Consider the following 13,372-nt stretch of genomic DNA (forward strand, 5'->3'; position numbering starts at 1 on the left):
GATAAACACAAATGTGAAAATGGTTAAATCTGTAATGGAAATTTGCCTTTTCGATAGACCTGCTCACCTACTTGAAGTAACAGAGAAAGGAGTGGACATGGTGGCCTTTAGTCATCTACATCAACATCAATGGAATGGGCACGCAGCCTGGCTGCAGTGAGTCACCAGTTAATTGACTGCACTTCTTTCAGTTGAGTCTCCTGTTAATAGAACAAGACTGAAAATCCACTCAATAGGTTGAGAACTCTTTTTTTCTGTTAAACAAAACTTTCTCTCATAATGATTTGAGCATTTCTTAAGCACATTAAACCCATTGCTAATCCGCGTACAATATAAACCAAAGCCTTTCAAAATGAACTCAAACTCGTGGCCTGCTAGTCATAGATCCACAAGTTGCTCTGGAACTCAGCGACTAACAACTTGAGGAAAAATACTCTCGTTTAGTTTTATTATAGCATATTAATCATGCACATAATGAAAATAAGCCCTGGTTTCTCCAGAGCAGCGGATCTGGCATGAACTGCGTTCCGCTGACCTTTGTTTTCTTACGAATAAACAGTCCAATTCATTGGGATCAACTGAAAGCAGAGGAGGAAGCTGCAGAATCCATATTGTGGGTGGACTTTTCTTAAAGTCCCGTCAGTAGGATTCCAAGAATAAAAATCTTAACTTTGTGGAGAAGACTAGATATTGCCGGGACAACTTTTTATTTAATGACATTTAATGATATTTACAAGAACATTCGGGATTAAGTTAAAGTCTGCTGGAAATTTCTGCTCATCTGTGTCACACTCAAAAGCAACAAACTGAAATGGCTGGGTTTTCTCTCCTTTGTTGAGGGTAATTTGTCAGTTCTCAAGGAAGGCCACGTAGTCAGTTAGTCTGGCCAACTGTTGTTCATTAGGAATCTGTGGTACTGGAGGAGGTTCTGTTAAAATTAAAAAAGGCAAAAAAAGCACTTTAAATATTTGAGCAAATACTGCATAATGTCAGGGCTCAAATGCATTTTAGTGGGAGCTCAACTCAAACATCCCAAGCACAAGGAGTAGCAAATGATCAGGACAAACAGGTAAAAAATGATCAACAGAAGAAGCACATCTTATGACACATGATTGGTTTTTGCTTTACAAGATTAAAAAAAAAACTTCCTTGCAATCATAAAACAAATTCCATCTGAAAAACATTTGCTGAAGGGTAACCATTTAGATGCTGAAGGAAAATCCATCAATAAAGCATTAAAATACCAAGGGAAAGCTGTATTTAAAAGTCATATAACAGTTAGCTAGTAAACTTGAGAAGGTGCTTGCTTCATTGAATTGCTTTGCAGCCTACCAATGAAATATGACTCCAGGAAGCAAGTCAAACAAAACACATTAAAAAAAAAAAATGGAATTAAGCACAGACATAAGATCAAATGTTAAAAACGAAACCAGGCTATTTCTGTCAACACTTTAGTAAAATAATATAAATTGCATGTTTCTATTTTCTGAAAGATAAATGGGGAAAGGATTTTTCCCCGCTAAAATATCCATTCAAGGCGACATGGTGGCACAACGGTCGAGCCGCTGCCTTATCACGCCAGAGACCCAGGTTCAATCCTAACTACGGGTGCTTGGCTGTACGGAGTTTGTATGTTCGCCCCGTGCCCTGCGTGTGTTTTCTCCGAGATCCTCGGTTTCCTCCCACACACTCCAAAGGCGCACAGGTTTGTAGGTTAATTGGCTTGGTATAAAATGTAAAATTGTCCCTAGTGTGTGTACAGTGCAGCGTTAATGTGCTGGGATCGCTGGTCGGTGCGGACTCAGTGGGCCGAAGGGCCTGTTTTTCCATGCTGAATCTCCAAAATTCAAAAAAAAAAAAATTCCAATACTGAATAGTCCATCGAGAAGAGCAAAAAGCAACACCTACCATTTCTTTTGGGTACAACCATTCGTGTGGAAGGATCAGCCTGCCACCCTTGTTCCAATACGGCTGAAATCAATAAAGAGAAACTAGATTGGAAAGCTTGGAAAAATACCACTTCAAAAACAGCAACATAAAAGCGGAAAAGGCCCAGAAAGAGATCTTATAGTTCTTAATACAACTCAAATCATTTAATTTCCGATTATTTCACATGATATTTAACTACCTGTGGAGGTTAATGCAAAATATATGAAGATGAATGCAGAATTTTATAGGTATGTTGTTATACATCACTATTTTTAACCTATGCCTAAAGAACCTTGTTAATGCATGTATGGATAGTCTATAACGTTCCAATTTGCAAAGCAAGACGGTGGCACAGTAAATACAGCTGCTCCATCGCACCTCATTATCGGGCTAATCCTGCCCTCTAGTGGGGGGTTTTGAACATTCTCCCTGTGATCACACGGATTTCCTCCATTTTAGTCTCTTCCCACATCCCAAAAGCATGCAGGTTGTTAGGGAGTGGTGGGGGGGGGGGGGGGGGGGGGGGGGGGGGGGGGGGGGGGGGGGGGGGGGGGGGTGGGGGGGGGGGGGGGGGGGGGGGGGGGGGGGGGTTCATCTTCCCTCGGTGGGGGAAATGCCCTAGGGGGGGGGGGGGGGGGGGGGGGGGGGGGTGGGGGGGGGGGGTTGAGGGGGGGGTTTTCAGCCAGGGGGGGGGGGGGGGGGGGGGGGGGGGGGGGGGGGGGGGGGGGGGGGGGGGGGTGGGGGGGGGGGGGGGGGGGGGGGGGGGGGGGGGGGGGGGGGGGGGGGGTGGGGGGGGGGGGGGGTGGTGGGGGGGGGGGGGGGGCGGGGGGGGGGGGGGGGGGGGGGGGGGGGGGGGGGGGGGGGAGGAGCGAAAGGGAGGAGGGTCAGGGGGAACCTCGACTCCCCTCTCCACTCTCCTCTTCATATCATCTTCCCTCTTCAACTTGAAATGCCCAGCATTCCTATCTACTCACAGATACAGCTTGAGCCATTCTGTTCCGCCAGGATTGTTTATTTATCCAGATGCCGCCTCAATCTTGTGTCCTCGTGAATTTGTATGGATCAGATTGAATGTTCCGCATGAATTTCCTTGCTTTTTAGGGGGGCTAAATCTGGCAGCCTTTATCGTTTCCTGACGTCTCTCATCTCAATACCATTCTCAGAAACCTCCTCTGCACCCACCCCAAGGCCTCAATATACTTCCTAAGGTAGGATACCTGGCATGATAGCTCAACTAAGACCCAGCCAACAATTCATGCTCTCCTCCTAAACCCAGAAATTCCTCACACAAAACACTCCAACACAGGAACCGGCTCTTCACACTACCTCGATGCTAATCTAAGCTAATTTCACCTGTCTCTCCCTGCCTTCTTAAGAAAACGGGCGCCTTTAAACATTTGTAAACGACCTTCTACATCTATTATCATACCCATTTTAAAATGGACCTATCTATCTTATGTCGTCCCTTCTCATTTTTCTTTAGAAAGTGATTCACTCGAATCTGAAAATTAAAGATGATTTTCTTATAGTCAATTTTATACAAAACCTGTATAAAGTAATTCCCCCTCAAATTTCATGGGATTCATATTTGCTAAAATTTTTAAATGACTGGTTCTTCAAATACTTTTGAAAATTCCTGTTCAGAACATTAGACTACGATCTTCTCAAATGATTATTCAAAAATGATTTCTTCGGTAGATAGACACAAAGTGCTGGAGTAACTCAGCCCGACAGGCAGCACTTCTGCAGAAAAGGAATGGGTAGGAGCGTCACCCAATTCCTTCTCTCCCGACATGCTGCCAGTCACGCTGAGTTACTCCAGCACTTTGTGTTTATCTTCAGTGTAAACCAGCATCTGCAGTTCCTTCCGACATAATGATTTGGTCTGCGATTGTTTTAATCATCCGGCATCCAAAATGGAAGGGCTGGATGGAAACTGATTCTTGGTCACCATCAAAATACATTCCACTTTTAGTATTAAACAATGTAAATATCTTGAAATACATTTTTTTTTAAATACATAAACACTTAAATGTTAAGTCATTCATGCATGGTTTGAGATACGAGCATGGACTGCTGAAGCAGTTAGTGGAGTATTGGCTAAATAATAATTGTATTACATGTTGATTGCATAGCTATGTCTGGTCATGTCTTGGAGTTCATCAGAAATCCTACCTTTGACAGCATCTTCTACCGGAAGCCCAACAAAGGCTGCAAGATCATCGGCACTAATGGAGGTGTAGGCTTGAGCAACAAGGCCAAAGGCGCGTCGTCTTGTAGCATCTTCAAAACAAAATCAATAAAACAATCACAAGACTGTTAATCATGGTGTTTTGTTGACTCATACAGCACAGAAGCAGGCCCTTCGGCCCAACTTGCGCATGCTGACTAAAATGCCCCATCTACTTTCCCACCTGCCTGCCTGTACTTTCGTCCTTTGCGCAGAAACAGGCCCATCGACCCACCAAGTCCGCGCCAACCAGCTATTACCCTGTACATTAACACTATCCTTCAGACTAGGGACAATTTAACCAATGGCAATTAACCTACAAACCTGTACGTCTTTGGAGTGTGGGAGGAAACCAGAGTACCCGGAGAAAACCTATACGTTCACGGGGAGAACTTACAAACTCCGTATAGACAGCACCCGTAGTCAGGATCGAATCCGGGTCTCTGGCAACTCTACCGCTGTGCCACCGTGCCCCTCTAATCGCTCTGAACCTTTCCTAATCAAGTAGCTGTCAAAATGTCTTTTAAATGTTGTTATAGTACCCGCTACTACCCCTCTGGCAGTTCGTTCTATATCCCCGCCATCCTCTGTGGGAAAAAGTTGCCCCTCATGTTCCCATTGAATCATTCTCCTCTCACCTTTAACCTATGTCGTATGTTCTTGATTTCCCTCCTCTGGGTAAGAGACTGTGCATCTAAGTTGTCTATTCTCCTCATGATCTTCTACGCCTCTCTATAAGCTCACCCCTCAGCTTCTTGAGCTCCAAGGAATAAAATCCTCGCCTGCCCAGCCTTTCCCTATAGCTCTGGCAGTTACAAAGTCGGCACTTGATATATTGGACCATCAGTCAGGGTATTGAGCATGGCAGTTGCGGTATTATGTTACAGTTGAACAAAATGTTGGCAAGGCCACATTTGGAGAATTATGTTCACTTTTGGTCACCTTGCTATAGGAAGGATGTCTTTAAGCTGAAGAGGGTAGAGACGTTTTACAAGGATGTGGCCAGGACTCGAGGACCTGAGGCAAAGGAAGAGATTAGGTAAACTAGGTCTTTATTCCTTGAAGCACAAGAGGCTAGGGGGTGATCTTATAGAGGTGGATAAAAGCATGTGGGGAATAGATGAGGTGAATGCACAAAGACTTTTACACAGGGTAGAGGAAGCAAGAACTGGAGGGGATAGGCTTCGGTGAGAGAGGAAAGCTATAATACAAACCTGAGGGGCATCCATTTAACTCAAAGGGTGAAGGGTATATAGAATAAAGTATATAGTAGCAATGTTACAAACTTTTGAGATTTAAAAAATCAAGTCTGCAATTTATCCCATCAGATAAAGCATAACAATAAGTTTAATTTGACACCTAATTCACTTTCATATCTCAAGTAATAAAAAAGTTATGGCCATTTTCATACTCGGAAATTATCATCTTGTTCCCTATTGATTTTCTATGGACATAACAAAAAAGCTGTGATCGTGGACAGTCAAAAGCCCATAACCTTCTTAAAAATTAAGAGAACTGAATGAAATTTTCAGTTATCATAGATTGAAGCATTCTGAAACAAATATAAAATAATCTTACTTGGATGACCTGAAATTTTACTTCGGAGTCACGTGAGTGACTACGTGAAGAACCCACCCAGTGCGCAGGCGCGGCATTACGTCAGCAGCGCAACAGCGGCGGCAGCTGGAGCCAGGCTCTCCAGCTGCAGGATAAAGACAAGACCTCAGGTAAGTGAGTCTTTTGTATTGCAGAGAAGTCGCTAGCATGGCTACCCGCAAGCGACCAACGAAACGGACTGCCTGCCCAACTCCCCCCGAGGAAGGGTCAACATCTGGGCGGCAGCCATTGGCGGCGGAGGAGTTATTTGAACGCTCCCGCACACCCGACCCCGAGCCGCTCCCTGTGCCGCCGACCTCGACGCCTCGCACAGGGAGGAAATCCACCCGTAAAACGGACCGGCCGGTGGTCTCCGACTCGTCGGAGGAACGGGAACGCTCTCCACCGGCTAAACGGGGAGACAGCCGCTTAAGCTGCATGAGGCAGCTCCTCGAGCAGATGCTCGAGCAGGAGATGCAGGCAAGGCATCACCAGGGAGGACGGGCTGAGGCCTCCTCCAAACCATCACCTCACCCCTCTGCTCCCTCCTTGTTTGAGGTCAGCAAGGGAGGCCAGGACTGGGCTGGCCTATCGCAAGGGCAGGCGGACGACTGCACAAGCATGCCAGGGGAGCTGGAGGAAGAAGAGCTGCTGGGTGTGGTTAGCAGATATGCGGCGCCCCCGAGGACCGGAAGGATGCTAGACCCAAAAATGGCGGCTAGCATAAACCGGCTTTCCAATAAGCCACTACAAGAGAAAGTCCTTCAGGAGGCTCTCGATACCTACACGGCGCCCGAGAACTGCGAAGCGCTGCGAGTGAAGACCGTCAACGGCCAGATATGGAGCCAGCTAGGCCAACATATCAGGACACAAGAGCTGAAGATGCAACGCATCCTGAAGCTCCATACCGCAGCCATCACCGCCTTTGCTCGGTCCACGGAGAACACGGACCTCACCACACCTCAACAAGACGTCCTAGCCCTGATGTGTAACACGCATTTTGAAATGAACAACTTGAGGCGTGAAAACATCAGGCCTGCCCTCAACCCCAAATATGCGGGGCTTTGCAAAGCTCCGGCGCCAGAGAAGGAGGCGCTGCTATTTGGGGCTGACTTGGGGAAAAGGCTCAAGGAACTTGAAGAGGCTGCCAAACCTGTAGGCCTCATGAGGGCAGGACCAGGGCCGAGCAGGGCGAAGACACCCAGTTGGCAGCACCCCTCGGCATCCACCAGCAGATACCGGACTGGTGAAAGCCTGGTGACCGCTTCCCACTACCCCCAGAGCTCTTTTTTAGAGCGGGGCCCAGAGCGGAGCCGTGGGAAGATACGCCGCCCCACCACAGCACCAACAAGGACGCCCTCGAGCCAAACCCACCAACGGAGACGCTCCCAGAGATGAACATGGAGGTAGGTGGGTCTGGTTCCTGTCAACATACACAGACAAAGGGTGTTGTACTAACAGGAGGGCGTTTACGTTTCTTTAAACATGTTTGGTGCTCTATCACTAACAACAAATTTATACTCAACAGTATTAGTGGATACAAAATTGAATTCAAATCAGGCATAAAACCGCCGGTTCAGCATATACCCCAAAGGGTATTCCTTCCCACAGAATTAGAAAAAGAGGAAGGACAAGCTGAATTAGAAAGGCTCGTGTCCAAAGGAATCATTGAAAGGACCAGACATGAGCCATTGGAAATGTATCAAAAATATTTATCAGAACCAAAAAAGATGGTGGATGTCGCATCATCATTGACTTGACATCACTAAATCAATCTGTTGAGTATCAACATTTCAAAATGGAGACATTTGTCACTGCCAGACAACTGATCTCCAAGGGATACTTCATGGCAAGCATAGACATTAAAGATGCTTACTATTTAGTACCCATTCATAAGGATCATTTTAGATATCTGAAATTTATCTGGATGGGGCAACTATGGCAGTATAGAGCACTACCCAATGGTTTAACGACAGCTCCCAGATTATTCACTAAAATCCTTAAAGTGGCCATGAAAAAATTGAGAGAACAAAAACACTTAGTCATGGCTTATTTGGACGATGTTCTCATAATGGGGAGAACCAGGGAACTAGCTGTCGCAGCAGTTTCAGCTACTAAACAGCTCCTTGAAACATTGGGATTTGTTCTACACCCAGATAAATCAATATTGAAGCCAACAACTAACATGGACTATCTAGGCTTCACCATCGATTCTATCCATATGACTGTCACTCTGCCAAGGGATAAAAAGGCTGCATTAGCGCAAGCATGCAATAATCTAATCACAGAAACACAACCAAGGATCCGGCATGTTGCCAGAGTCATTGGGAGTATAGTAGCAGCATTTCCAGCTGCACAATATGGTCCCTTGCATTATCAAAATTTACAGAGAGCAAGGACATATGCACTACGTCAAAGTAGGGGGCATTATGATCGAACCATGGATTTACCCGCTGAGGCCATATCAGAACTTCAGTGGTGGGTAGATAACATTTGGCACAGTTACAGTCCTATTGCCGTCACTAATCCTAACATAGTCATTACGACGGATGCCAGTGCTTTAGGCTGGGGAGCTACTAACTCTATATCCAGCACAGGTGGCAGATGGACTAATTCAGAGACATCGCTACTACACTCACTAGGCATAAATTATTTGGAGATGCTGGCCGCCTTTTATGGGCTAAAAGCATATGCATCCAATATGCGGCACGTGCATGTCAGGTTAATGATTGACAATACAACGGTGGTGGCTTACATCAAGCACATGGGTGGCATAAAATCAGTATCATGCGACAAATTGGCTACTATAATCTGGCAATGGTGTGTCGAGAGACATATTTGGTTATCAGCTGCCTATTTACCAGGTAAGCTAAACACAGTGGCGGACACCAGGTCACGGAAATTCAATGATAACATCGAATGGATGTTAGACCCAAAAATATTTGCAAAAATTGTTAAGCAATATGGTACGCCAGATATAGATTTGTTTGCGTCTAGATTGAATCACCAGTTACCCATGTATGTGGCTTGGGAACCAGACCCAGAGGCAGCAGCGGTAGATGCCTTCACGCTGGATTGGGGAAATTTCTTCTTCTATGCTTTCCCTCCCTTCTGCCTCATCAGCCGGGTACTCCAGAAAATACAGGCAGACTCAGCTTCAGGTATTTTGGTCGTACCCGACTGGCCTACCCAACCATGGTTCCCAGTTTTCCACGACATGGTGGTAGAGTCACCTATGGTTTTTCACAGTCACCCACAATTATTGACTCACCCGGTATCCGGCATAAGTCATCCATGCCATCAAAATTTGAAACTCCTGGTTTGTAGGTTCTAACCAGGCCTTACCAGGGATTGGGGTTATCAGAACGAACAATCACCACCATGTCGGCGTCCCTGCGAGACTCAACCAAGAAACAGTACTTGACATATATCAAGAAATGGGAGCAGTACTGCTTGGATGCAGGGACATCATACAAGACAGCCTCGATCACGGACGTGTTGGAATTCCTGGCCCACTTACACCATGACCAAAAGATGAGCTACAGTGCCGTCAATGCAGCACGAAGCGCCCTGTCTGCCTATCTCATGCCCACAGGACACCATAGCATCGGGTCCCACCCGCTAGTCATAAAACTCCTCAAAGGGATTTACAATAATAAACCCCCTACACCCAGGTATACCCATGTATGGGACATAAGTGTAGTCTTATCACACCTTAGAGGTTGGCCTCCGGTGGGATCCCTTAGTCTAGAGCAATCCACACTCAAGACCCTCATGCTTATGGCGCTCGTCTCTGCACAAAGGGTCCAGTCGCTTCATCAACTAAGACTGGACAACATGGTAACCACCCCAGACTGCATCACATTCACTATGCCGGGGTTGGTGAAACAAAGCAGGCCAGGTATGCCCAACTCGCCGTTAATCTTCCGGGCCTATCCTCCAGAACCTAGGCTGTGTGTAGTGACCCATTTATACAACTACGTAGACACAACCCATACGCTTAGAGGGAGTGAAAAAGCCTTATGGGTCAGCCACAAGAAGCCTTTTGGACGGGTAACCAGCCAGACTATATCTAGGTGGTTGAAACAGGTCCTGAAAGCCGCGGGAATTAACACGGATGTCTTTAAATCCCATTCCATCAGGGCAGCATCTACGTCAGCGGCGGAACGGATGGATGTTCCCATAGACCACATCCTAAGTACAGCGGGATGGTCAAGGGAATCAACGTTCCGGAAATTCTACCACAAACCGCTGATGGAGAAAGACTTGTTTGCGGACAAAATTTTAGAATCTGCAAACTTATAATTTAAGCCCAGGGGAGCTATTTTTGTTATTGTTTAAATAAACATTTTTGTTTTCAAAAAACTAACAAATTCGTTGGTCTTTAGATACCACTTCCTCCCTCGATAACTTCGGCAGTGAGTGATATAGCTGTTACACGGTTTGAAATCACAGACCTTTGAAGTCTTCACGTAGTCACTCACGTGACTCCGAAGTAAAATAGTGAGATTAAACGAGTACTTACCAGTGCGAAGTTTGATCTGTATTTTATGAGGAGTTACGATGAGGGATTACGTGCCCTCCGCTCCCACCCTCATTGTATAGATCAAACTCGAGCTGATGTCTCTTTAATCTTTACTATCTTTACTTCAAATATTGTGTCTACCTGTGATTCCACACCGCTGCTTGGAAGTATGCCGCGCCTGCGCACTGGGTGGGTTCTTCACGTAATCCCTCATCGTAACTCCTCATAAAATACAGATCAAACTTCGCACTGGTAAGTACTCGTTTAATCTCACTATTAAAGGGTTCCTGTGAACGCGCTGGTTTAGAACGTTCACATTGCGCTGGATTTGTGCCCCAAATGCCCAGAAAAATACTGTGGGATATAAAGAGCCCAAAATGAACTACTCGCTATAGAAAACTTTATATACAGGGTTCTTAAGAAGCCCCATTTAGTGTAAAAATGAGGTACATACCTTTAATTGTTTGCTTTATAAAACCCTGGGGCTGCGAGAGGTTGCGAGTTTAGAGAGTGATTTTTAAACTACTATAACTATTATACTAGGCCATAAAAACTAATAATACCTTTTGCGACAGGGTCTTTCAGCGATTTTCCGTTAATGATTTACTAGGCTGAACATTTTCGATTGCAACAGCCTAGTAAAAATCGCGTTTTAAACCCGCCCCCTCTAAACAGCGCCAAAATCGCGCACACGGGGTAGGGCAGATGCTCAGCCACGCTTCAGGTAGGTTTTGTAACATACCTATATATAGGTAGTTATAACAACAACATTTAAAGGGCACTTAGACAGGTACATGGATAGGAAAGCTTGAAAGGGATATAGGCCCAATATGGGCAAATGTGAGCAGTTTACGTTGATGCGTGGATGAAGTGGGCGAAGTGGGTGAATAGGCACGTTTCAATGCTTAGAACTCTAAGTCGGAACAGTCAGCCAGGCTTGGTCCACAGCAGGTCATGTCTTACAAACCGACAGGGGGGCATGGTGCCACAGCAGAAGAGTTGCTGCCTTACAGTGCCAAACACCCAGGTTCCATCCGTTTGTATGTTCTCCCCGTGACCTGCGCGGGTTTTCTCCGGGAGCTCCGGTTTCCTCCCACACACCAAAGACGTACAGGTGTGTAGGTTAATTGGCTTGGCAAAATTGTAAATTGTTCTTCAGATTGTGTTTGTGTGCGGGGATCGCTGGTCGGCGCAGGCTCAGCGGGTCAAAGGGCCTGTTTCCGCGCTGTATCTCTAAACTAAGCTAAACCTGCCTTGAGTTTCATTAGGAGGTAATCCACAAGGGCAAAGCTGTGGATGTTGTCTCCAGGGATTCCACTAAGTCGTTAGATAAAGTCCCTCATGAACGGCTGATCCAGAAGATTACAATGCATGGGACTAATAGTGACTTTGCATACCAGTCTGGTTTACCCATAGAAGACATAAGGTTGTGGTTGAAGGGTGTTATTCTGGCTGGAAGTCTGAGACTTGTGGGGTTCCACAGAGATCTCTGCTTGGACCTCTGTTATTTGGGATTATATGTAAACAACTTTGATGGAAATTCATATAGGTGGATGGACTGGTACTACATTTGTAGACACCGTCAAAATTGGTCAGCGAGGACAGCTGTCAAAGTACGCAACTTGATGCAGATCAGCTACAGATATGGGTGGAGATGTAGCAGATGGAGTTTGATCTGAACAAGTGCAAAGTGTTGGACTCGGGTCGAATGCAAGGGGAATGTCAATTCAAGTTAATGTTAATTCGTCTGACAGCATTGATGAATAGGGGAATCGTGAAGTCCAATTTCATAGCTCTCTGAAAATGGCAACACAAGTAGAGAGAGTGGCAAAGAATAACATGGTATACGCTTGCCTTCATTGGTATTCAGTGTAAGAGTCAGGGTATTGAGTATTGACTGCCTGTCCCAATGAGCTACTCCAGCATTTTGTCTCTATCCATTGAGTATAAGAGTCAGAAGGTCAGGTTGCAGCTTTATAGGACTTTATTCAGGCCACATCTAGAGTATTGCATTACAGGAGGGATGTGGAGGACTTGTAGAGGGTTCAGAAGAGGTTTATCAGAATGCTGCCTGGATGAGAGGGTATCATGAGGGGTGGTCTTATAGAGGTAACAAGATGATTAGATGGGGTAAATGCATATATTTATTTATGCATTTTAGGGGAATAGAGAATCAGAAGACACAGGTTTAAGGTGGGGGGGTGGGGAGATTTAATGGGAACCTGAGGGGCAACTTGTTTTATTACACAAAGGGTGGCAGTTGTACAGAACGAGTTGCCAGAAGAGGTACTTGAGGCAGGTACTATCACAAAGTTTAAGAAACATTTAGACAGAAACATGGGCAGGATAGACTTAAAGGGATATGGGCTAGGTGGGACTAGTGTAGATGGGGCAAGTTGGGCTGAAGGGCCTGTTTTCACGCTCCATGACTCTAAGGGCTCATATGGTGAAGCTCAAGAATGTACATACACTACATCTGTAGCCACCAAAATGTGGGCATGAAATCACATGCAGGGTCTGATTGCCCTTCATCAATTATGTCTCCAGCGATCAGATCAAGATGTCACTGTCAGGGTCATCGCATCTGGTGCGCAAAAGCAAATCTGCACCCATAGAAGCAGCATACAGACAATTCCAGCCCACAAAGTGAAATCTGGGACCTGGAACTTCAGGACCCTCAGCCAGAGACCCGAAAGCCACTCTGCTATCATAAAGCTTTGACATTGGTGTTGGAGACTACATTGTGAGAGGTACTGTAGATTGATGGTGCATGTGAGCCAATCACACACAAGCCAGCACCACTAACTCCACCCCTCCATAACACATTATACAAATGCCCCATTCCCAGCACCTCAGTTCGAGCAGCCAGGATGTATTGATAACCTGTTGTCCTAAGTGCTGCTAAGTGCTCATTAAAGATGTGTTTAAATCACACAATGACTTTGGCTCGTGTTAACATGGTGTCAGAAGTGGGATCCGAACCCACACCTCCAATCGGAGACCAGAATGGCCCTCGGTGTCGACCTCATCCCCAGTAAGCAACTGCGTACCCTGGCCGCGCACGCTGCCACTGACGATACGCTTCAAACCCT

General features: G+C 46.0%; 1 protein-coding gene across 1 annotated transcript in view; it reads right to left on the reverse strand.

Annotated features, from left to right (window-relative positions):
• Window positions 1-690: 690 nt before the first annotated feature.
• cops8 (COP9 signalosome subunit 8) overlaps window positions 691-13,372 on the reverse strand; it is a 33,546-nt gene continuing 20,864 nt past the window's right edge. Inside the window, exons 5-7 of the mRNA XM_055637676.1 lie at window positions 4,105-4,212; window positions 1,909-1,971; window positions 691-928 (exon numbers count right to left, since the gene is read on the reverse strand). Coding sequence (XP_055493651.1) covers window positions 849-928; window positions 1,909-1,971; window positions 4,105-4,212 — 251 coding nt within the window. The 3' untranslated portion in view covers window positions 691-848. The remainder of the gene's footprint in view (window positions 929-1,908; window positions 1,972-4,104; window positions 4,213-13,372) is intronic.

This window comes from Leucoraja erinacea, chromosome 7, assembly GCF_028641065.1.
Source record: "Leucoraja erinacea ecotype New England chromosome 7, Leri_hhj_1, whole genome shotgun sequence".
Taxonomy (NCBI): Eukaryota; Metazoa; Chordata; class Chondrichthyes; order Rajiformes; family Rajidae; genus Leucoraja; species Leucoraja erinaceus.